General features: G+C 41.0%; 1 protein-coding gene across 4 annotated transcripts in view; it reads left to right on the top strand.

Annotated features, from left to right (window-relative positions):
• The first annotated feature begins 4,737 nt into the window (after positions 1-4,737).
• The window catches only part of LOC121286910 (zinc finger protein 704-like), a 110,517-nt gene continuing 89,252 nt past the window's right edge, over positions 4,738-26,002 (top strand). The window contains exons 1-2 of one of the 4 annotated variants that reach the window (XM_041204169.1): positions 4,738-4,934; positions 6,382-6,623. In XM_041204169.1, coding sequence (XP_041060103.1) covers positions 6,382-6,623 — 242 coding nt within the window. In that variant the 5' untranslated portion in view covers positions 4,738-4,934. Of the gene's footprint in view, positions 4,935-5,130; positions 5,830-6,381; positions 6,624-26,002 lie in introns of those variants that run through there. The other 3 variants (XM_041204168.1, XR_005945099.1, XM_041204167.1) reach the window with 3 other exon arrangements.

The following is a 26,002-nucleotide window of genomic DNA, read 5'->3' as shown; positions in this document are numbered from 1 at the left end:
GTCCTATAATGTGTTGACATTCATCATGAAGCAAGTGAAAGGGCGAGTTGGCCCTTAAGGCACAATAATAGACAAGATGGAGAAATGGTGCAAACCATTAAATTTTATGTGCTATTATTAAAAAAAGGAAAAGTGGGAGGAGGGGTTGGGAAGTGGGGGAACTTTGTGTGGTGTTCCCACTCTCATGTTCCCTTTTGCTATTATCCCTTTCCTGTGTAAGTGTCACATCACTGCTTTAAATTATCTGGAGAGCAGCTTGGTGCAGATCAGTGGCACATTGTGAGTTCATGGATAAGGAATTTATCACCATGTTTAAGGAGGATGACATCTGCTGCACAGCCGTGGTCATGACCTGCAGAGATTCATTTAGGAGCATTGCTTGAAGCTCCATGGAAGTGGCCACTCAGTCCATGACAAGGCATTTTTACGTCTGTCCACTAAGTTTGAACCTGGGTTTCTCCATTCTCTGCACTATTGGGGATCGTGGGCATGGCACATTTGTAAGTTCTTTGCAAATTTACTGCTGTCCCTCCATCGTTCTGCTTTCCAATGATGGCCTTTGGGCTTCAACATTTACGTCCAGCTTAGCAAAGCTTGGAGAGGAGTGCCCACCCACTTGGTGGACTCTCTACAAATGTCCCTGCTACTGGTGCCTCTGTGTGCTTACTTTTTGATTTGTGAACCATTTGGTGAAAAACCCAATTACCTACCTAACTGAACCCACTAAAGTGTGAGTATTTGTGCTGAAGCTTGGTTGTACATCCTATGGTGGTACATCCTCAAAAGGTCCAAGCTTCTATGAGGAATTGTCATCAGGCATGTCCACAGACTGTTGCTCCATGTATGAAGGTCTAGGAAGACATTCGAAACAGATCTGAATTAGTCCTGGCAAAGTAACCATTTTGCCACAGGCTCCTCATTCATCTGCCATTTAAGAAATAAAGTCAAACATTTGTCAGATATTTTTAATTTTGTCACCAGGCAACTGTGAGTTCCCAGTCTCTCCATCCCTGATTATCAGAGATGTAGAGTTGCCACTTATCTCCATGGCTTCCTCCTCCACATTTGTCAGCTGCACAATTTGTGACAGACCAACTCCAGTCCTATTTCTCTCTTTTCAGTTTTTTGGTCACATCTGAACAGCGTGTGAATGCAATGAATGAGTGAACTGCCAGATGCAGTGAATTTGCTCACTATGAGACAGATGCATCATATTGCATAACGATTAGGGTGAGTGATGGATAAACGTGGAGATGAGGAGGTGCATGAAAAGTGAACCATGCATGCTCATGAAAACTTAAGTGGATGTAAGGAGTAATGTGACGGGGTAGCTGGACAGATTTGGGGGTGGGAGTGCAGGTGGTTGTCATAAGCTACAGCTGTAGATGAATCAGCAACTGTACTCACTTTTCATGATCTGGTTATGTCCTGCACTGTAAACAAGAATCAGGATAAACTCTGTGTAATGTTAAAGCTGGCCTTGATTGTTCTGATCCATCTTGAATAGATAACAGGATTGGTTGGGCCAAATGGAGGGTTTTGCGCTGTATGCTGTAATATATATAATTATATGTAACTCCTACGATCTTCTTTCGAAGCCTCTTAGCTCCTCCAAATTCTATTTTTCCATTTGTTCTTTCGTGGTGAAGTTTAGATTGTCATGCGGGTGCACATCATGCTCACTGCCGCAGCTAGGAGTCACTACATTTGGAAGTACAATTTTAAGTAGACAGCAACAATTAAATTAGAGATTTTCTTCAGGGTTTTGCGCATTCAACAGCTATTGTCTGACTTCTTGACTTACAATCTTCCTCTCTGTAGATTTGAACTTTCTAGTATATTTCACAAATTACTACCTCACAATGTATCAATATTATTAATCAGAAATCAAAACTTCCTCTTTTGATGCCAATACTACACATTATTGCCAGTGAAGGGAGTGAAAAATTTACCCTCACCCACATTTTTTTGGTCATAGAGCATATATTAAAAATGAATAGAGTGGAATCCATTCCTGTTACAATATATCTTAGTTCAATCTCAGATGAGCACCCATCAATACAGCAACTCAACATTTCCTTCATCAATGGTGTGGTGGTCTTGCTATAGACTGGTAATCCAGAAAAGCAGGGTAATGCTCTGGGGACCTGGTTTCAAATCCCATCACAGCAGATGGTGGAATTTGAATTGAATTCAATAAATGTCTGGAATTAAAAGTCTAATGATAACAGTGAAACCATTGTTGATCTGGTTCACTAACAACCTTTAGTTAAGGGAACAAAACTGTCCTGCATGTGATACCCATTGTCACAGAAATATGGTTGTTGACTCTTAAAAATTCCCTGGGCAAGAGTAATTAAGATAGACAGTAAATGCTAGCCCAGCCAGTTATGCCCACATCCCATGAACAATAAAAAGTCTTAGTTACATAACATGAGCAGTTTTGTACTTTTGCTGTTATGCAAAATTATGTCATGTAGGAGGCTCACTGTGAACAAAGACGAGACAAGCATTTCATCATTCTTAGCTAGTTTTTGAAATAAACTGAACCAGTTCCCCTCACAGGAATAGTTTATGGCGCTGAAGTAAGTTAGGAAGATATCTTATCAGATCCTTTAACTTTCTATCCTAACGCAAATATGCATGTTGGGGTTAAAGTTTGGGTAGCCAATACTCCTCTACCACATCACCCAGGTGCTGTATTTCTTGTTTGAACATAGGCAGTGGATGGGACATTGCAGCCATGTCTAACCCAATGTGCTTTTCCAGCAAGGATCACAATCAATTGCAGGAATTATGGACAATTTCACCTTCCTAGCTAATCAAAAGACAGCATTAAAATGGAACTAAGGCCAACTGCATCCCTCTTAATAGTTCAGCACCAGTGCATTTACAGTAACAACTTGCATTTATATAGCACCTCTAATATTGTAAAACGTTCCCAGGTGCATTATCAAACAAAATTTGACACTGAGCTACATAAAGAGAGATTAGATACCAAAAACTGGTCTCAGAGGCAGATTTTAAGGAGCATCTTAAAGGAGGAGGGAGATGTCAAGAGGCTACAAGGATTGAATTTCAATGTTTAGGGCCTAGGCGGCTGCAAGCATGGGTGCCAATGTGCAGCAATTAAAATAGGGGATGCCCAAGATAATTGGAGGAGCATAGAGATCCTGGAGGGCTGGAGAAGATTACTGAGGTAGGGAGGACTGAGGCCATGGAAGAATCTGGAGGGTGAGAATTTTAAAATTGAGGCGTTGTCAAACTGGGAGCCAATGTAGGTCAGTGAGCACAGGGCTAATGGGTAAACAGAGCTTGGTGCAAGTTAGGATATGGGCAGCTGAACTTTATGTACAATTAACTGTGCCACCAGACTGGCAGTTTCTGAAGGAATTCTCTAATGAGGTATTGATTTTTAGCTTTTACTGACTTGCTCTTCAAGAAATGCTGCCAAAATTTCAGATTCAATGCTGCATGTGCCTATGATAAGATATAAACATTTCCAGGCACCTTACATGATTCATGTAAAGTGTAAAAATTAATTTCTAATATATCTTAATGCCCAGTACTTACACATTCTCAATATGTGTTGCCAAGGTTAAATCGTCAGAAGCAGGGAGTGTTTTTAAGTGAGATTGATTGCAACCCCATTAAATTAATGGATTGTTTTAATCAAAAATCATATATTCCACACATACAACAAAAAACAAAGGTGGTCAGTAGAACTAATTAATTATATAGGTCTGAAAATGAAACAAGAGGTAGCAATGCACAATTCAGTTTTGTATTTTTTTCCATCTTCATCCAAGGTGTGTGATTGACAGGCAACCACCTACTGATGTGACCACCACCAGCCTACTTTCCTCCTGTACCTTTAACCCAGGAACCAGTTCAAGAATCCCAACATCAATTGGTATTTATTCCTTGTGAGAAACTTTCAAAGTCCAGGAACCCAAATTAATGAAAATAGCAGCAGTGGTGCTTTAAAATTTGTAATCGCACAAAAATGTGCAATGTTCCAAGTAAAGACTGCAATGTGAAATAAAAGCTCCGGATTAAAAATATGCAGCGCTGTAGAAATAAATTCCCAACACTCATATGGAATTGTCCAGATATATCACCCCACCCCAGAACTTCATTCCAAAACAAGTGGGACGATAGAAAAAGTTTAAACAAGTAGTTTGTAGTGGAAACTCTCTTCACACATTCTCTCATAAATAAATATACAATAGAGGTTAAAAAAGGTATTCGTTGGTGTCAGATGAAGTTTTTTTTGTTCTATGGATAAGTCAGTAATGAAATTTCGCTTCGTCCTGCCCTAAATGCTATGTAAAAGGCCCATAGGGTCTTGTGTACTTGCTAGCACAGATAAAAATGACATAATTGCCATGTTAGTGCATCCTAATTATATGCAAAGTGTAAATTATTTGCCTATCACTTATCACCTTTCTAAGCCATATTAGGTTTCAGGTACGGTAAAATGGAATTGGTTAGCCCCCCTGACTCGCTCCCTGAGAAAACCACTTAGAAAAGGATACGCGTTAAAAGGAAACGCGGTAAACAAGAGCCGTGTTCCTACTGTAATGGTTGAAAACTCTAGATTAATATTTTAAGAAAAGTAAGTGGGCAAGACTCAACACGGCTGCCATTTTCCCTCCGGCCGCTTGCAGATCTATTGGTCTCCGATTGAATAGCGACGTGCGCTACGTGCTGTAAACATTACAGTGTCAAGTCCCTGCCAGCGCTCTGTTATGATTGATGGGCGGAGAAACCGGCCGGCGCGGTCTGCAGCCCGTTCCCTTACTCCTGGTCGACAGACCGATCGCAGGAGGAATCAACACCGGTTCTTCCGTGCAACTTTCCCCAAGCACTTCTCAACGCATCAAGAAAATCAACCCAAGTAGCAGCAGGTCGCAGGTGGACGAGCCAACTAAGTGAGTAACCAATAATTAAACTGAGAATCGGAGATGGCTCGAGGGGGGAAAAATGCAATCTACGAAAATAGAAGAGGCGTAACTTCTTAAATCCAATCATATTGAGACTGGATTAAAAATAAATCAAGTAGGCGGGGCCAAGGTTGAAAATTGGTGATATGCACATGTCAGTGAAACGAATTGGTTACTTTTGAGATGTTTCGACCCAACTTTAGTTGCAAGGGGGAAAAAGGAGCTGGCGGGGTGCGGCGGATCTGCAAATGAACTGCGCTGCCAGGGCACCAAGAGCAAACTGAGTGACAAGTGGCTACACCAGCCGCGCGCCTTGTTGCCATTGTCAGCATTCGATAATGGAATGTTTATAATGTGCGGCCACCAATCGGTGTGAACGGGAGGCGGGGCGGGCTCGCCGCTCTCGGGCTCGACTGAGCGGAGCGGAGCGCGAGAGAGGGGCGGGGACGGTCAATCCGGAGAGAAGCAAAACAATTGCAATCAGCAGGAACGCCGGCTTGCAGAGAGGAGGGGAGGGCAGCTTCTCCCTCTCTGCAAACATCATACCCTGACACGAATGTAAAATTGCATTAGCCCCTTTTGCGGAAAAAAAGCAGACGCTTAGCTTAATTGACCCCGTACACCTCCAAAAAAAAGAAAGACTATGAGCTCCAAACGCCTTACCAAAAAATACAAAGTTGTAGGCACAAAGGTTTGCGCGCCAAGTTCAGCCGGCGAAGTCAGAGTTTCTGGAGTGATCCAGGCTTGTAAGAACGACCCTGCAGGCAATACTTTATACACAATCATGTTAGATGATGGCTCACTCAGAGAGTATGCAGAAGAAGAAATAATCTGCATCGATGTCAAAGTATCTGGAAAAGGAAAATGCAGATATAATCAAAAGGTATTTAAGCATTATCTGTTAATTTAAAGAGCGGTTAAGTGGCTTCTATCGTTTGCAAACCCGATGCATGCTTTCATTTATGATTTGTTTTGCAATCAGACATATTACTTTTTATATTTGAAATATATTGCAACTAAGATGGCGTCTGAAGTGCACGTCCAAAGTTTAAAGAGAGTCGAGCAAGGAAACCGGTATAATTAAATGCCCACCCGTAGCGAGACTAAACACCGGCACCAAAAAAAAATGCTTCACCATTATTAATTATTAGCGATGATTCCGTTTTTGAAAGTAAGCACTTCAGTCTGGATACAGTATGTTCCTTGGGGTGAACTGTCTAACCAACTTTGCCACTTGTGGACTTTGAATCATTTCACTTATAATATCTTGGCACTGGGTTATGTTCAGTTTTGTTTTGCAACAGGCATTGCCTGCAATGTTTTTATGGGAAAAGCAGCCAGCGTTTAAGTTGATTTGCCTGCATTCCTTTTGAAAAGCTTTCTTTTGCTGCGGCGGAGAAAAAATGACAATAACTCGGGTTTTGTGAAATTTTAGATGCTTCTGAATTGCAAAGGCAGCGAATCAGTGGTGGTGCTTCGAGAACGAGAAAAAAATGATGTCCCTTTAAGATCCCCAGAGCCACGCGGCCTGACAGCCAAAAAACCAGAAGACCGGTATCTGGAAAACAAATGTAACAGAACTCGCGAGGTGGAGAAGGAGCCTGCGACCCGCCCCCTTGGCTCGGTGTCAGAACAGAAACGCCTCCTTACTTCGGCAAACATCGACGTTCCTCAGCGGTAGGGTTTTATTTTTGCAATCCGAGTTGCCTTTCGGACATCTAGGAACGGATGAGGTCACGTTACTACCTCAAATTGAAATAACAATTCCACATGCTTTGAGTGCATTGAATAAATGTCCATTTCTCCCCACTTTAGGAGTGTGTTCTAGTTGAAATGAAGATATCCTACATATACGCAGAGTTCAGTTGCATTCTAGATCACAAATCATTAGTTGCAGTGCAATTGAAAATCAGGCGAACGTACATACCATTGTACTTATTAGCTGCTGAAATTTAAAAATCATTCGACTCTCCATGTTTAAAAGTTCTGTCATTATGTACTTTGATTTTGTCATGCATTACCATTAAGGCTCCAATGGCATAATATTGTGGTCAAATATTAGTTTGTCATCTTTGGACAATTATTTGGCTTGTTGGGTGTAAAGGTCTTCATTCAATCGTGAACTGTCAGCAGCAGCATTTTGTGCTTACTGCTGTTGCTGTGACTCCACTGCATTTTTCTCTAATATTAGTTGTCATCCACTTGAATGCTGAAGTCATTGAAATATGCAAATGAAGTAATATACTACCAGAAAAGGGTGACTACATAAAAGACAAATGTATGGTCAAACCTTTGTTTCGGTAAAGCAATAGTTTAATTTCTTGGATGCAAAGCAATAACACCTACAAAGTGTGATGGTTAGAAATTCTAGTAATCAGCCATTCAGATTTTAGGCATGCAGAAGATAGAGAAAATTCATCAATTTAACATGTTTACAGTAACAGAGAAAACTAGTTAGTGTTGGAGTAACATAGTTATATGGCCAGATAAATGGTTGCTAAAGTAATCTAGATACTGAAGCAGCTGCCTCCACTTGAGTATTCCAGTAGTGGTAAGTGATTTGCATACTGTTCTTTATGAAAGTAGTAATATTTATGATTACATTTCAAAATACTTTTGTTAACTTGCATATTATATCTGATAAATCCTTGCTAATTGATGGGTGTAATGTCCTGTGCTCCTGATCATGTGTTCTGCCTAAAAGCTTTTCTTTAAAAAAAAAGCACATACAGTTCATAGTCCAAATTCAGTTAATGAAAATATTCTTTTGTCTCTTCCACACTGAGATTTGAAGTAACTTCAAGACCTCCTTCACTGCCTCAGAAGAAAGTGAAGACATGCCTGGGTTTAGAGCTCATCAGAATGCCTGAAGAAAAGGGATCTGTGTCCAGATCTTAACACTGTTGGGGATTTGCATCTGTCACAAGATCCTCCATGTGGCCAACTCCTGGTGTCACCCAAGTTGGAGATCCAACCAAAAATGCAGAGGAGCACTTCTGCATAGTAGGTAGATTCTGGCCCTTTATGCCACCCCTACCATAATTACGCCAGAGCATCCATTGGTCAGGTTTATCAGGCCTTTCAAAATGTCTGTGACCAAGAGCCATGAGAATATTGGATGACATGTAGTTAGGCAGAAGAAGCTGGCTGTGTAGCTAATCTTATCAATATGGTCAGGGAACAGCTCCCCACCCCCACACACCATTCCCACAGCTCTGTGCAATTGCCATTCAGAGCTTTTATGTTGCTTCTGAAGCTAGTCCTAATTATGGGGTTAGTTCCAGTCCAGTTCCATAGTCACTCCTGTAATATTAAACCCCTCTGGAGTGAGGGATTGTCAATTGTTTCTGCATTTCCATTCATTCCGCTTCAGATATTGCACTCAATAATTCATTTTTTAAGGTAAGGAAGGCGGTTATTTCATTTTTTTGGGTTAATAACCTTGCCATTTCACAAGGGAAAGAGTTGGACATTTAAGCAGTTGCCAGTCTACAGAACTATTTTACTTTCAATTAGCCTCAAATTGAGCTTAGCATGTTTCTATTCAGGAATTTTGCTCACAGGTACTACCTGTGTGGTATAAAGGGACAGATAAATACAACTTCCTTTTTGGCATGTTATTTCTACAACCATGCGCCAGACCCCAGATTAACTGAGCAATACCACTGGAGATCAACTTTGAATTAAATAAAATCTAAAACAGTTTCAGAAAATTTCAATGTGTTGCATTCTTATAGCCTTAATACAGTGCTTGGAACATCTGAAATTTTTTACCAACTCGTGTACTGGAAAAAGCAAGAAGGATTTGTGTGTGAAATTTCATATTCTCTTGCATTCTTTCATGACGTTCTTATCGTGTCTCAAATCTATTGTCTTCTGGCTCTTATCTTAATTTATTTCATAGTACAATGCACTTTAACTTTGAGTTTGTCATTTGAAACATTTTTTGCACAGAAATGTTGCAATTGAAATCTTTTAAGTGTCCATTTAAGGCATTTCGTTAATACATTGTAATGCAAATAGGCTCATTACGCATGGGACAAATAACAGTTTGATATGGAAAGGAGAGAATTTGTCAGCAATGTTCGAGCTTTTCATTTTACCTTGAAAGTTTTTTTTGTGTATTTCTGTGTTTTAAGTATTGTCACTTAAAAATGACACTGAAGTTGAATTTACTTCTGCTAGTAAGCAAAGGGCTTCCAATGTTGAAAAATCATAGATATAACTCAAATTGGATCCAGCCACAGGAATTGTTTAAACTACAATAGAAAACTAGACCCCTCTTCACATTGTTAAAACCTTCATCTGAACATATGAAGGGTGATATTTAGGGTGCATATATGTTTCAAGTTTAGGGTGATTGCAATGTATTTTTCTCTAAACTTGTCAAGGGTAAATTGGGTGTTAACAAATAGGAGTTGGCCATTCAGCCCCTCGAGCCTGCTCTGCTATTCAGCTAAATCATGGCTGATCTCAATGCCATTTTCCCGCACTATTCCCACATTCCTTGATACCTTTAATACCTAGAAATCTATCAATCTCTGTCTTGAATATGCTCAATGACTAAGCTTCCACAGCCTTCTAGGGTAGAAAAATTCCAAAGATTCACCACTCTCTGAATGAATAAATTGCTCCTCATTTCCGTACTAAATGGCCTACTGCTTAGTCTGAGACTGTGTCCCCTGGTTCTAGACCACCCAACCAGGGGAAACATCCTTCCTTCATCTGTCCTGTTAAACCCTATAAGAATTTTGCATGTTTCAATGAGATCACCTCTCGTTCTTCTAAACTCTAGAGAATACAGGCCCAGTCTCCTCAAATTCTCTTCATAGGACAGTCCCGCCAGCCCAGGGATCAGACTGGTGAACCTTCGTTGCACTTCCTCCATGGCAAGTAAATCCTTCCTTGGGTAAGGAGATGAAAACAGTACACAGTACGCTGGGTGTGGTCTCACCAAGGCTCTATACAATTGCAGCAAGACATCTTTGCTCTTTTAATTAAATCCTTTTGCAATAAAGACCAGCATATCATTTGCCTCCCTAATTGCTTGCTGCACCTGTGTTTTCAATCACTTTCAGTGACTTATGAACAAGGATACCCAGGTCCTTTTGGACATTAGCACTTCCCAATCTATCATTGTTTAAGAAATATTCTGCATTTCTGTTTTTCCTACCAAATTGGATAACCTTCCATTTTTCTACATTCTATTCCATCTGCCATGTTCTTGTCCACTCACTTAGCCTGTCTAAATCCCCTTGAAGTCTCTTTGCATCCTCCTCGTAACTCTCATTCCCACCTAGTTCTGTGTCATCAGCAAACTTGGAAATATTACATTTGGTCCCCACATCACATCATTGATATAGATTGTGACTGGCTGGGGCCCAAGCACTGTACCTTGCATTACCCCACCAATCACAGCCTGCCAACCTGAGAATGACCCATTTATTTCTACTCTGTTTTCTTCCGTTAACTAATTGTCAATCTATGCCAGTATATTGCCCCAATCTTTCTTACTAGCCTCCTTTGGGGAACCTTACCAAAAGCCTGCTGAAAATCCAAATACACCACATCTGCTGGTTCCCCCCTTATCTGTTCTTCCAGTTACACCCTCAAAAAAAATTCTCAACAGGTTTGTCAAACATGATTTTCCTTTCATAAATTCATGTTGACTCTGCCCACTCTAATCATTATTTTCTAAGTGTCCAGTTATCAAAACCTTTATAATAGATTCTAGCATTTTCCCTACTTAGGTCAGGCTAACAAGTTCCCCGTTCAACAGTTCTCCCTTTTCTTTCACTCTACCTTTTTTAAATAGCGGGTTTACATTTGCTACCTTCCAATCTGCAGAAATTTTGGAAGATGACCACTAACGCATCCACAATCTCTAGAGCTGAGATGTAGATCATCAGGTCCAGGGAATTTATCAGCATTCAATTCCATTAATTTCTCGAGTACTACTTTTTTACTAATCCTAATTTCTTTCAGTTCCTCATTCTCGCTAGCTCCTTGGTTCTCTAGTATTCCCGGGCAGTTTTTGTGCCTTCCTCTGTGAAGACAGACACAAAGTAATTGTTTAGTTTCCCTGCCATTTCCTGATTCCCCATTATAAGTTCTTCTGTCTCTGCCTGTAGTGGGCCCATGTTTGTCTTTGCTAAACCTCTTTTTGCATACCTTTAGAAACTGTTAAAGTCCATCTTACGTTTCTCACTAGTTTACTTTCATATTCTATTTTCTCTCCTTTTATCAGTTTCTTGGCCCTCTGCTGAAAATGCTCCCAATCCTCAGGCTTACTACTTTTTTGGCAACTTTATAAGTCCCTTGCTTTGATCTAATACAATCATTAACTTCTTTCGCTAGCTATGTTGGAGCACCTTTCCTGCTAGGTTTTTGTGGCTTAAAGGAATGTAAATTTTCTGTAAACCATGTAGTCTTTAAATGCTAGCCATTGCCTATCTACCATCATATCTTTTAATGTACTTTGCCAATCTGCCACAGCCTACTTGCCCCTCATACCTTCATAGTTTCTTTTGTTTCGATATTAGACCCTAGTTTTGGATTGAACTACATCACTTTAAAACTTAATGGTAAATTATGCTCACTCTTCCCTTGAGGCTCCTTTATAACGAGATTATTAATTAGCCCTTTCTCATTGCACAATACTTGATTTAAAATAGCCCTTTCTCTAGTTGATTCCTTAACATACTGTACTAGAAAACCATCTTGTATAATTCCAGGAATTCGTCCTCCACAGCATTAGTGCTAATTAAGTTTACCCAGTCTATATGTAGATTGAAATCCCCCATGGTTACTGCATTACCCTTGTTATGTGCACCTCTAATTTCCTGAGGCAGAATTTTCTCTTCAGTGTTCAGGGCAGGCACGTCATTCCAATCTTTCGTCGACGGGTGCGCACCTGAGTCGGCTGCCCGCCTGCCGAACTGTCAAAGGCCTGTTAAGGCCATTAACACAGCAATTAAACTAACTGATAGGGCTGCCTGTCCAACCTTAAGGTTGGCGGGCAGGTAAAGAGCCCAAGTGTCCTTCGCATTTTGCATGAAACCTCATCCACAGGCGGGAAGAGGTTTCATGAAGGTTTTATTAATTAAATAAAATTTTTAATGACAATTCATAAACATGTTCCAGTTCATGTGCCACTGTCACATGAGGGGACATGTCTGAATAATTTTCTTATTTTTTTCCAATTATCAATTTGAACTTTATCTCCCTGTGGCAGCTCCGTGCCTCAGGGAGATTTCTGCGCTCTTTCACGCACATGCTACCAGGCGCGTGCCACACTGGGCAGACCTTAATTGGCCTGCCCATGTAAAATGGCGGCACGCAGCCAGTCGCAGGCTCTGCTCCAGACCGGCCTCCTCGACAGAGAGAAGATTCTGCCCCTGATTATATTGTGCCCTACATGACCAGCACTGATGGCCAAAAACAATAACTACATGTTTGCTGCCCCTTGCTGTTTCTTACCTCTACCCAAACTGATTCTACATTTTGATCTTCTGACCTAAGATCCTTTCTCGCTCATGTACTGATCTCATCCTTTATTAACAGCGCTACCACACGTCCTTTTCCTTTTTCCCTATCCTTCCTAAATGTTGAATACGCTTAAACATTCTGTTCCTAGCCTTGGTCACCCTGCAGCCACGTCTCTATAATGGCAATTAGATCAAATCTCTTTACTTCCATTCATGCTGTCAACTCATCTACCTTGTTGTGAATGTTGTGTGCATTTAGGTAGAGTGCCTTTAATTCTGCCTTTTTATTATATCCACAACCTCTAGCCTTATCTGCTGGCACACCCCTAAGTTGTACGCTCTGTCCCCTCCTGCCACACTCAGATTATCAATTCCCTTATTGCTATCATGCTTTCTTGCCTTGTCCTCTCTCTTTAATTTATCACATCTTCCTTCACTTGAGGGAAGATCTAATGTTAAAACCTAATTTAAGATCCACCTGTTAAGACCTAATGTCTCCAAAATAAAACTGACAGATACTGTCTTCTCTAGGGCATGCAATGCTGGTATCTTGTTGAGGTGTGGCTCTGTATTCAGCCTGCATCTACAACTACAGCATCTGAAGTGTAACTATAACTGTAATATTGTAACTGTACCCTTAAACTGCAGAAAGGTATCCTTGCTGATCAAAGTGAAGTTTTCACTTGGTAGTAGTTGGCCAGTGAAATTAATAATGCTCAAATATGGGATCACCTTGTTCCTCCAACAGTTGTTTGTATTTTACGTAATTGAACTTGTTTCAAATTGTTGTGTATAAACTGTTTCAAGTGTTTTATGAAAGAGAGGCATATAATTTGAATTCTGGTATAGTTCAGGAAATTAAGCCTTTCATTATTGTTAACATTTGCAGATAGTTTTAGATACAGAAGTGCACAACAGGAACCTTTCCTGTTAACATACTTCTCAGATCTCCAAGTATTTTTTCAGTAATCTCTCATTCCCTGCACACTTCTTTTTCTCCCCAGGCGTTTCTCCCCTGCATTTCCCTATGCAGTACCGTTCCTAAACCCCACAAACCCTATCCTCATTACTTCCTATGCGTGCTTTTTAAAATTTTTATTCTCTGGGCAAAGATGTCACTGGCAAGGCTGACATTTCCATTCCTAGTTGCCCTGAGAATATGATGGAGACATGCGCTTCACTTTACAGACAGCAGTTCAAAGGTGGTAGGGAGCATGTTCTCAGATTCAGGCATGGTGATGTTGAAGGAATGACAATATAGCTCCAAGTTGGGATATTGTGTGACTTAAGGGAAATTTGGAGGCGGCTGTGTTCCCTTGTATCCTGCTGCTCTTCGTAAGATGTACCATTGAATAATAAATACAAGGTACCTGTAATAAGTTCCCACCTGTGGCACCATCTGCGATTCTGATTGTAGAGAGGGCTTGCAAGGTAAACAGTGCAGACAAACAACTAGACTTCCCGCGCTAAAGGTCAGTGAGATTTGTGTTGGCTTGGGTCAGAGACTTCCTGCGCTAAAGTTCAATGAAGTTCAAAATAAGTGCAGTTTTTGGATGTGTTCAGCTTTCGGATTTACGGATAAAGGATACTAGACCTGCAGCTGGACCTCGGGCGATGACCTGAGAAATGCCTGCTAAGGATGACCTGGAGCCGTGTTGATTGGACCTCTTAATGGAAAAAAAATTGGGCAATGTAGAATGGGGTGTTAATTTGCTCTCATCCATTTTACACTACAGTCCTCATCACTTGCATCACCTTTGCCTCACATTGATAGTTGATTATTTCAAGAAAATGTTAACAAATCAGAGTAGGCATCAATTGTAAAGTTGTCACTTAAAACTTATAAAGCGTGCCAGGCATTTTGTTCAGTTCAGTACTTGTTATTTTTTCATGGTTATGTCCAATCAGCTTTGTTAATGATATGTCAGTAGTATTATTAGGGATACATAGGTGAAGGACATTTATTGAATAAGTACCTTGAGCATATATAAAGAGAGATTTCTCACGCTGGGGTGCTCTTCCGTCAAGAGTAGCGCCTATCATGAAAGAGTTGCTGCTCAGGAATCCGCAACTCCACCAATACGGGTTCATGTGGCTGGCAGAAGAGAGGGTTCGGGTTACTGGGGTGACCAGAGTCAGGGACATTTTGGGTGGCAGAGTAGTGGGCTGGATGTCACCAGCAGAACTTGTGCGTCAGTAAATGTCCAACTTGTGGCCAAAACCGTTCAGGGCCTTTAAAAATGTGTTGCTTGGACCCAGCTACACTCGAGGTGTTGAAGCAGCTCAAGCATGTGGTGGACCCATGTCCGAACGGCCCCCGTTCAGATGGAAGTTCACATTGGCCCTGGTTCCCGAAACCTCCCTTGGGAACCCCAGGCCCACAATTCGAGTCATCTTGTGGAATTCCCTCCATGCCGTTCCACTCTGCACCGAAGGGTTTCCTGTACGGGCTGCTGCACACCTCCCCCACTCACTCGCCCTCTTCAACTGTCCGGACATGCTGTGGCATTCCATCCTGCCACCTGGAGATGGCGGGTCCCCTGATGGGAGGCTCTCTACATGGGAGCCCTCACCTTTTCCATCAGTTAAGGTGGTTCATGGATCCCAGGCTGCCTGTATTTTCTGCGGCCTTGAGGAATCCATGTTGATATAGGTTGTATGAGGTTGCAGCTCGTTTTTTATTATTTGAGGGGGATGCTCCTCAAGTTTTGCATGAACTTCAGCCTCATGCTCCTGATCTTTGGTCAGCTGATGAGGAGTGGGGGGTGCTGGGCAGACTGGAGGATCTCCTCGTTAGCCTGGTCCTGGGCCTGGCCAAGGTGGCTATAAACAGGTCTAGGCAGCGGGCAGCTGAGGGGTCCGTTTGACCAACTGCTTGTTCCGTTTGACCAACTTCCATGGTTATGTCCACATCCAGATGTCCTTGGAGAGGGAGCACAAGGGGGTCCACTGGAGGCCTTTGCCACTGGTGGCTTCTGCAGAGTCTGGAGTGCATTATCTGCACCCAAAATGACATTTTAATTTAATTTGTCAAGTTTCCTGTAAAGTTTTTTGTTTTTATTACAGTGCCCTTTCAAAGGATGGTTCATCAGTTAATTAGTTTACTTTTATTCATTTGGTATACTCAAAAGAATATAAAGAGACGACACGCATCTAAAATGTTATTTTCTTTTAATTTGATAAGTTTCCTTTAAATTTTGTATATTTCTTACAGTGCCCCTTTTAAGGGATTGATCATTTAGTGAATCCGTGAATTTGTTCAACAGTACTCAAGAGTATAAAGAGACACTTCCGGGACAGTGATTAGGGAGGAGGCAGACGTGTAATGTTGCATACTGCAAATAAATCTAACATTAAGTAAAAGATTGGTGTCTGGTTTACTACTTCACCATCTGGCTTCAGAATGAATTAACATCGTAGCAGAGTTTGGTTGCCTAAAGATGAAGGTTGGAAATTAAGAATTTTTTTTCCGAGTATTGTGATCTGAGTTATTTTTGTGAAGAATGGCTAAAAGCAAATGTAAATTGTCAGGGTATGATTACTCATCCATGTTCTCTGAATCTGAACCTCATGACCAGTGGAAAAATGAAGTGGATATGTGGACATGGGTTACATCCTCCCAAAGACCTTGGTATTGTTGCTTCCTAACAAAAGTAAAATTGGAACCAAAGTCTTTTGTGAGCTGGTTGCCTATCAGTTGGATACTGATGAAGGTTTGGATCTTCTGTTAAGCTTCATGGATGAAATTTACAAGAAAGATGATCTATTAGATGCCACTGAGGCATGGTCAGATATTGATTTTTGAAGGACGGATGGTCATTCCATTGAGGAATATATCATGGACTTTAACAGAATGTATAAAAGATGCAGAAATTCATTTTGCAGGCTCCTTATTCAATACTCACATTTAAATTGCTGGATTGTGTTGAAGTGTCTCATTTGGATAGGATCATGGACTTAATTGGCATTCAGTTCTCCAAAAATTACACCTTTTTGGATCAAATGTCTGCTGCTTTTAAAAAAAAAACCTGGCGAAGCATTAATTTCCAGCAGCCTTGCCGTGCAAATGGGATATTCTGCGGTGTCACAAAAGATGAAGGACTTGATGGACTATGGCATTTCGTGATTGTTCAGATATGGAGTGTAGGCATCAGTACAACAGGAATTAGACAGAAGGAATGAGGATGAAGGCACTTTTAGAAGATCTGGTAGATGATAGGATTGAAGTAACATTAGTAGATGAATGGACCCCAGGAATACCAGGAGAGCTTCAGATGTGACTCAAAATATCACTATGTGATGAATCACCCAAAGCGGAACAACAGGGTTTTCAAAACGACACATCATACAGAGAATTCAGAAGTTGAAGATGATAATAATGATCAGTCTGTGGGAATTGTACTGGTCACAAGAAGCTTTAGCCTGGTAATGAATGTATTAGTTGCTGATTCATTTAATTGTGTTCTGTTAGATAGTGGTTGTACGTCAGCAGTCTGTGAAGCAGATTGACTAAAATGTTCAGTTTCACTCAGTAGTAAGGTTCGAAGTGAGGTCAGGGAGAATGAAAGTCCTGCTTGGTTCAGGCTTGGGGCTGACAACATATTGAGTTCACTGAAAAGACTGGTGATTTCATGCAAAATAGCTGGAGTAAGCCACTTCATTGGTACAGATGCAGTCTGTCATGAGATGTTCTTGCTGCTGAACAAGTCTTCTGTGAAAAAGGCACAAATGAAGATGGACATGGAACACAATAAATTAATTGTTTTTGGAAAGTCAGTAGATCTGCAGTTTATCCAACAGGGCATTATTACATCCCCTTAACAAAAGCTGACATTTCAAATCAGAACTTTAAGAAATGTTAATGGCATCAAGTGACAGGAATTGGAGAGAAAGAAAGTGAATTGTCTTTCTTACACAGGTAATTTGTTCACCCTTCTTGTCACAGATTAACAATCCTACTAAAGGACACAGCTGTAGTTGATGTTGAGTATACAAGTTTTATAGAAGAGGTTAATGAAAACTGTGATATACATAAAAAGTATCGGAGGGCACCACCACTTCTCATTGTAAGTCTTCCATTGGCACAAGACTTTAATGAGATAGTAGCCATGGAATTAAAGGTGTGAGACAAAATAACATTTTCCTTTATCTTTTATAGACATGGCAACCAGATTCAGTCTTTCTACAATAATGCATGATAAGGACAAAAGGGTGATTGTAGATTAAGTCATGGAGAAATGGATAGGAAGTGGACTGGGAGCACCAGCTAAATTTCTGATTGACCATGGGGGCAGGGGGAAATTTGCTAATGACGAGTTAAGAGACATGGGGGAAAATATGAACAACAAGCTCTGGAACATCACAGCTGAAAGTACTTTCAGCAGTGGACTTGAAAAGAAATGGTTGATGAGATGCTACATAATATCTTAACTGATCAACCAAACTGCAAGTTAACAACTGCCCTGGCATAGACAGCCCATGCAAAGAATTTGCTTCAAATGGTTGGGGGCTGTAGTTCTTACCAATTGGTCTGAGAGGAAGCCCAGAATACCTTCTGTGCTTCTGTGCTGTGTGATATTTCCCGGTCCTAGAACGGGCTACCATAAGTTCCATTTTTTCCTGTATACTTGAATGCTTTACATGCAGGAAGATGGGCATTCAGAAGTCTTGGAGCAAATCCAGAGAGCTCTAAGGCATCACATCAGATCATCCAAGATCAATGTTAATCCTTGGGCTTTAGTATACTATGAAAGAGAGAGTCATAAAGAGTGGAAAACTCTGGGTAATGTGACAGGGTGTGATGGTAAAACAGTGGTTCTCTAACAAATTAGTTGAACTATTAAGGTCCATTCATCTCAGGAATTGGAGTTGATTACAAACTTCCAGAATCGGAGCAATTAATAGAAGACACACTGTACTTCACATACTCATATGTTTGACAGTTGTAAGGAACAAATACAATAGAAAAGGGGCTGGATGACAATAGGCAGAATTATACTGATGCATAGAACAGGGCAATCGTATACAGAGGACAACTGCCTAGAGTGCTCGGGTGATATACATACCAGAAGGGTCCAGCAGATGGAGGGATTGACTATTATAGGGAGAGCAGAGAAAGCTACCAGCAAGCTCAAATTTGGCTAAACGTTCAAGATGATGGACAAGAGGTAAGATATTTGGACTGGTGAAATGGGGTGAAACAGTGCAAGTTCTCATAGTGGATTTGGAGTGACTTTTGCACTAGGGAACAATCACGTACTGGCCGTAGGACCTCTGATTGTGGGTGGGAGAGATCCTGTAGTAGTAGTCCAGAAAGGCCATGGCTTGACTAGATTATGAAATCGAACAAGGATTACAGAATAATCTAGGAACATTATTAGATGCAGAAACCTTATGACTGGGAAGTTTTGGCGGCTCAGAACAAATTAAAAGATAAAGTAATAAAGGAGGCAAAACAAAAAGAGTTGGATAGTTAGAAGGAATTTGGTGATTACTCTGAAGTGTCAGATAGGGGACAGTCAGCCTTGTCACATGGATGGATATGTACAGCAAATGTTCTTCCAGTTGGGACATATAAGGCTAAAGTAAGACTAGTGGCTCGCAGTTTCAAAGAGAAACTTGGAAGTCAAGATGTTTGAGTGGATTCCCCCCAATGACAAGAAAAGTAATTCTGAAAAATTTCTTAGCTTAGTTGGCCACATATTTGTGGGAATACTGGTTGATCGATATAAAAGCTCCAACTTTGGGGGAGAAAAATTTCAGAGTGGTTTTGAAATCATCTAAAGAGACAAGCGAGGTAGAAGTGAAGCCATGGAAATGAAACAAATGCATTTATGGATTGAATGATGCACTGAGGGTATGGTATTTCTCAGTTGGCTATGCCTTGTTGAAAGTAGGCTGTACTCAACTGAAAGCAGGTCCAGCAATGTTATACTGATACCACAAAAGGAAACTCAGGCCCCTTTATAATGCATGTTGATGATGGGGATGTTCTGTGGAATTTGGGCAATCTGTTACAAGTAAGATTAAAGGGGAATTTAAGTTTAGAAGTCAGGCTTCAGGGCCTTTAAATATATGGGCTTAGACATTAAGTAGAATAGGTCAGGAGTAACCTTGAATCAACAATCTTATCTAGAAAGTGTTAACCGTATCCTGATAAATCATGCTAGGTCATTATGCAAAGATGACTTTACATCTAAAGAAGAAACAGCAGTTAAGAAGCTTGTTTGGACAATTGAATTGGCTGTGAACCCAGACGACCAGATGCTAGTTTTGATGTATTGGAACTAAGGGCGATGAAGAAACGCTACAATGTTTTAAAAGCAAATGAAACTTTTTTTTTAAATTAAATACGAGAAATGTATACTCAAGCTTCCAGCTTCCAGGGAGACCTGAAGGACTTTTTAGTGATGCTTCTCATGCCAATCTTTTGGATGAATATTCGTGAACAACTGGTTTTATGAATTTCTTGGTGGGTGAAAATAGCAAATGTTTTCCATTGGCCTGGGAAGAAAATAATAAGGATGGTTAAAAGTACTTTAGCTGTGGCAATACAGGTTCTTGGAGAAGGAAGATATGGGGTGTTTTACTTGTAAAATATTTTAGGGGAAATTCTGTACAAGGGTGTTCTGAAAATAGTTTACCCAGTGAGTATTATATAGATAATTGTTCCTGTGGAATAATGTACATTCAACAAAAAGTGTGACTGGAGAAAAGTTAAGGATTGAACCTTCTAGAGTTGCTAGAAAGAAAAGAAATCTCCAAGATAAAATGGATCGACACAAGTCATCATGCTTCACAAAAAGGAATGTTCTCACAAATAGACAAGGGGAAGTCCCAGAAAAGGGTTGTCTTGTATTATGATGTGGTGTACAGAATATGGAAAATCACAAGAGAGACATCTGGGACATTGCTTGTTGGTTAGGGAAGAGGCAAATATTTGTAATGTTACGTTCTGTAAATAAATCCAAAATTAAGAAAAAGATTGGTGTCTTGTTTCCTACTTCACCATGTGGCTTCAGAATGACTTAACATCTCTGAAACATAAATAGCCATAAAGGGACAAAAGGAATGAACATTTTGTAGCATAGGTAGACCTGATCTTGCATTAAACTTCTGAGCTAATTTGAAGCAGCTCAGAATTTCCAGTCTCCTGTTGTTCTTCATTGCAACAACTAATTGAGCTACCCAAAATCCCCATCACTTGTTGACAACTATGTGAGAGAGTCGAAGTGCAGCCATGCTGCAACACTGACCACCAACTACCGGTTGTGGCTTCTAGAACTCCTTTGAGTCCTTCTTGCCAGCGTGTTGAACCAAATGTTTGTAAAGAACGTCTTTTAAAAAAATAATTACGCATATTGGGAAAATCATGTTGAAATCAAGGCACCCACTACACAAACTCAGAATCTACTCCTAAGAGTCAAAACCAAATTTAGTTTTCCAGTGAAGTTGATTTAGAGGATCAGGATATGCAGGTGTAATTTGTTCCCCTTTTAAAATATGCACTTTTATAATTTTTATATATTTGAATCAATTCCAGTGTTCATAAAGGCTTGCATGAACTTGTCATGTGGTGATTGTTCTGTCCTGCCAATAGTCGTGCCACAGCATCTCCACTGGCAGGAGAATTATTACAGCATGACAAATTTACTTTGCCAGTTTCTATTATAAATTAATAGAAAGAATTGATACCAAGTGTGCTGACACAAACTATTTGATATATTTCAGATAGCTGGCTGTATAACCTAAAATGTTAAAAAAATTCATCACTCTTACCATTGGATGAATTGGTAAACCATCTGTGGCATAAAGGTCCCATGGCTTTGTTCACAAAAGAGATGGGGATTTCTCCCTGGTATCCTAACCAGTATTTATTCCTCAACGTCATTACTAAAACCAGATCATCTGGTCTTTGTCACTTTGCTGTTTTGTCAGATTTTTCTGTGTGCAAGTTTAGCTGTCACATTTCACTATATTAAAACAGTTGCTACACTCATTGACTGTGAAGCACATTTTGATTTCCTGAGATTGTGAAAGGCACTATATAAATACAAGTCCTTTATTCTTTACAAATTAACAGTATAGTCAACACAAAGACTTGTCAAATAATGAAAGCTATCTTTCTGACTGCAACTTGATTTGTGTGATGTGGCATAGTATTGAACTCATTTCATATTTAGCTCATAGCACAGGAAGAAAATCAATTTTGCAAACTTCAAATCTTTGGAACTAACTTAATGCATTTATTTGTATTTGGTCCTGGTTAGTGTTTCTTCAGTATATCTGTGCGAATGTATCATTAATGAAAAGCTGTCTGGATCCTCTCATGGATGATTGGGCAACATTATCAATCCTTAATGTGTAAAACTAGTATTTTGTTAGTCGAAACTTCGCCCAATATTGCTTCATTCATGTTTTACTGTTCTAGTTAACCCCTGCCCTGCCACATTTTGCCCACATAAAAGGGGTGATGGGGAAGATCCATACTGAATCTCAAGTAAATGTGAGAAGTAACTGGAAATAAGCAAATGAGTGTGCATTATTTATCATTTAATATTTTTATTTTGATAAGCTTCTGAATATTCCTGAATGATACTTAAGAGCATTGCAGGTAGATTGACATTAGGCCTGCCTGTATACTTTGGATTGGTGCTGCAGAGGAAAATCTTTGTCATTTGGAGCTCTTTTCTTGTGGATTAATTTGACTCTATTGTGAATTTTTATGAACAATTTCATTTTTCAAGCACTAGTAACAAGCATCACTCACTCTCCAGTTAGGTACACTGAGACTTTAATGTGCTCTGCGCAAATGATACAGCCAACCTCAAAAGAACACCTCCTACTGTGGTAGGATCCAACATTTAGCCCACATGCCAAGTTCAGTTCCATTCCTTCTAATAAAGTTACAAAACCAGTTTCAGCTATTGGTTACTTTCACCCGGAGCTGGAACTTGCTGTCGTTAAACTCAAGTTTATGTGCTTAATTTGAGAAGAAATGGGCCCCATATTATGACTCAGCCAAAGCCCTTTTAAAATTTAAATATCATCAACCAAATAATTACAGGCCAGTAAGTCTAACATCAGTGGTAGGGAAACTATTGGAAAAAAAATCTGAGGGATAGGATTAATCTCCACTTGGAGAGGCAGGGATTAATCAGATCATGTCTAACAAATTTGAAGTTTTTGAGGAGGTGACTAGTTGTGTAGATAAGGGTAGTGCAGTTGATGTAGTCTACATGGATTTCAGTAAGGCTTTTGACAAGGTCCCGCATGGGAGAATGGTCAAGAAGGTAAGAGCCCATGGGATCCAGGGCAATTTGGCAAATTGGATCCAAAATTGGCTTAGTGGCAGGAGGCAGAGGGTGATGGTCGAAGGTCATTTTTGCAGTTGGAAGCCTGTGATGAGTGGTGTACTACTGGGAACCTTGCTGTTTGTAGTGTACGTTAATGATTTAGAGACCATAAGACATAGGAGCAGAACTTAGGCCATTCAGCTAATCGAGTCTGCTCCGCCATTCAATCATGGCTGATCCGTTTCTCAACCCCATTCTCCCGCCTTCTCCCCGTAACCTTTGATCCCCTTACCAATCAAGAACCTATCTATCTCGGTCTTAAATAAACTCAATGACCTGGCCTCCACAGCCTTCTGTGGCAATGAATTCCATAGATTCACCACTCTCTGGCTAAAGAAGTTTCTCCTCATCTCTGTTCTAAAAGGTCTTCCCTTTACTCTGAGTCTGTGCCCTCGGGTCCTAGTCTCTCCTACTAATTATAATTATAAACTACTATTTAGATGTGAATATAGGAGATATGATCAGTAAGTTTGCAGATGACACGAAAGTTGGTTGTATCGTAAATAGAGAAGAGGAATACCTTAGATTACAGGACGATATAGATGGGCTGGTAAGATGGGCAGAGCAGTGGCAAATAGAATTTAATCCTGAGGAGCGTGAGGTGATACATTTTGGGAGGACTAATACGGAATGGGAATACACAGTGAATGGTAGGACCCTAGGAATTACAGAGGATCAGAGGGACCTTGGTTACATGTCCATAGATCCCTAAAAGCAGCAGCACAGGTAGATAAGGTGGTTAAGAAGGCATATAGGATATTTGCCTTTATTAGCCGAGGCATAGAACATAAGAGCAAGGAGGTTATGTTGGAGCTGTATAAAACACTAGTTAGCCCACAGCTGGAGTACTGTTTGCAGTTTTGGTCACCACACTATAGGAAGGATCTGATTGCACTGGAAAGGGGGCAGAGGAGATTCACCAGGATGTTGCCTGGGCTGGAGCATTTCAGCTATAAGAGAGATTGGATAGGCTAGGATTGTTTTCCTTAGAGCAGAGAAGCCTGAGGGGGGGACCTGATAGAGGTATATATAATTATGAGGGGCATAGATAGGATAGATAGGAAGAAACTTTTCTCCTTAGGTTACCAGGGGGCATAGATTTAAGTTAAGGGACAGGAGGTTTAGAAGGGGGTTCGAGGAAACTCTTTTTCACCCAGAGGGTGGTTGGAATCTGGAACACACTGCCTGAGGGGGGTGGTAGAGGTAGGAACCCTCACAACATTTAAGAAGTATTTAGAATGACCACTTGAAATGCCATAGCATACAGGGCTACGGGCCAAGTGATGGAAAATAGGATTAGAATAGATAGCTGCTTGATGCCCAGGATGGTCAGGATGGGCTGAAGGGCCTGTTTCTCTGTGGTATGGCTCTATGACAATGACCTGGAGGAATTCAAGAAAAGCCTACTTTCTGATTGGCCTAATCCAGGTTTGTCCAACCTTTTTGCATGGGGGGTGGGGGGGGCGGCACATTTCAAATTTTTTCTCCCTTAAAGAGCTAATGAGCAAATTTCAGAAAGATAAGATTTGGCACAACATTAAACATGAATTTCAAGAAAAAGCTGAGGTATGAAAAGAAACAACTTGCTGAACAAAGAAACAAAGTCAGAGCAAAAAATTGATAGATTTTTAAAGATGAGAAAAAAGGATGACCATTGGAGTGTAAGAGGGTGGGAGTGTGTGCATCTGGCTCACTCCCAGTTTCTGGGTGTTCACTCACTCACCCTCACCCATTGAGAGCACATGTTGGTGTGCGAGGGTAAGGGTAAATGAGAACCCTGAGGCTGGGAATGAGCAAGACTTAAACACACATTCTCTTTTTCTCACATGGTCGCCCCTCTCCAACTTTCTCACACCCTTGGCCCTCTCCCTCTTTCACACCCTCGCCCTCTCTACTGTGCCCGCCCTTCGCTCTCTTTCTCCCCCACATTTGTGCTCACTCTCTCTCTCTCACATGCTTGTCCCTCTCAAACGCTTGCCCTCACTCTCCTTGCCCCCCTCTCTCCCTCGCGCTCCTCGCCCCCCTCTCTCTGGCTCCCCCTCTCTCCCTCTCCCCCCCCTCTCTCCCTCACCCCCCACCTCTCTCCCTCGGGCTCCTCGACCCCCGCCCCCCCCACCCCACGCTGTTGTTCCGACCCTCCGCCCTGCACTCATTCCGCTACCAACCCCCTCCACCGGCCTCATTCTTGGAACCCCTCCACCGGCCTCCCCTCGCACTCTGTCGCTCCCACTCCTGGCCTTGGGAAGACTTATCTTCACACTGTTTGCTGTGCTTATCAGCAGCCGATGTAGGGAGAAACCAGGCGCGATTGGTTGAGCAGCTTCACAACATTTTTGAAATCTAAAGTGTTGTATGTCCAACATGGTGGGCTGGGTAGGGAAGGGTTACGGGGCAGCTTCTGGCCTGTGGGCTGCCAGTTGGACAACCCTGGTCAAACATAGTTTATTGCTCTAGCTCCATGAAGAGTGGAAGGAGCAATGGGATGAACGGGGTCCTTTTGAAGTTTTTTTTTAATGTTGTCTCGCTCATTTTGTTTGCATGGGAGGCCTCCATTTTTGTGTGTGAACGGTGCTTTTTTGTGTTGTGGGAATGTTTTAAAGTTTGAATCAGTTTGAGGCTTGACTCAGGAACCCACTTAGTGGTTTTACACATATCCAGGTCCCAAAAGATGGGCGCTTATATTTCCCATTCTAACCAGGCTGTTGCCTCTCAGTAAAAATATTAATTGGAAGAAAGGACAACATAGCCAATGATGAGCAATCATTGATACATAGGCACAGTCTAATTCAGGTTAGCTTTCTGTTGTGATGTTGTGCTGAGTTCAAACTGGATTGAAATTGCTCAAATTAATTTTATACTGAATGCTTAAAACCAGTGGAGAGAAGAGATATGGGTGGATTTAGATAATTCTTGATGCTGAAGGCCAGTAGTCTGCTTCATGATATTGTTGGTGCTCATTAACTCTTATAATTTCAAATGCAACACAGTTTGAATATCACCTGTGGAGCAGGCACAAGACTGTAATTTAGCCTCCTCTCTTCCTCTTGTTCTAGTCCTCTGACTTCATATAGAGTCTGGAAGTTTGTCCCATGATCATTCTTCCTTCCCCAGAGCATAAAGGCCATAGGTTCATGCCATGAAATACTGGAAAGCACACACCTCAGCACGTTCATCTAAAACTCCCTTTTCATATTTTAGCTCAGATTTTAATCAA

The sequence above is a fragment of the Carcharodon carcharias genome, chromosome 14 (genome assembly GCF_017639515.1).
Source record: "Carcharodon carcharias isolate sCarCar2 chromosome 14, sCarCar2.pri, whole genome shotgun sequence".
NCBI lineage: Eukaryota > Metazoa > Chordata > Chondrichthyes > Lamniformes > Lamnidae > Carcharodon > Carcharodon carcharias.
The sequence above is the reverse complement of the archived record's forward strand: the minus strand, read 5'-3'. Positions and strand labels throughout refer to the sequence as shown.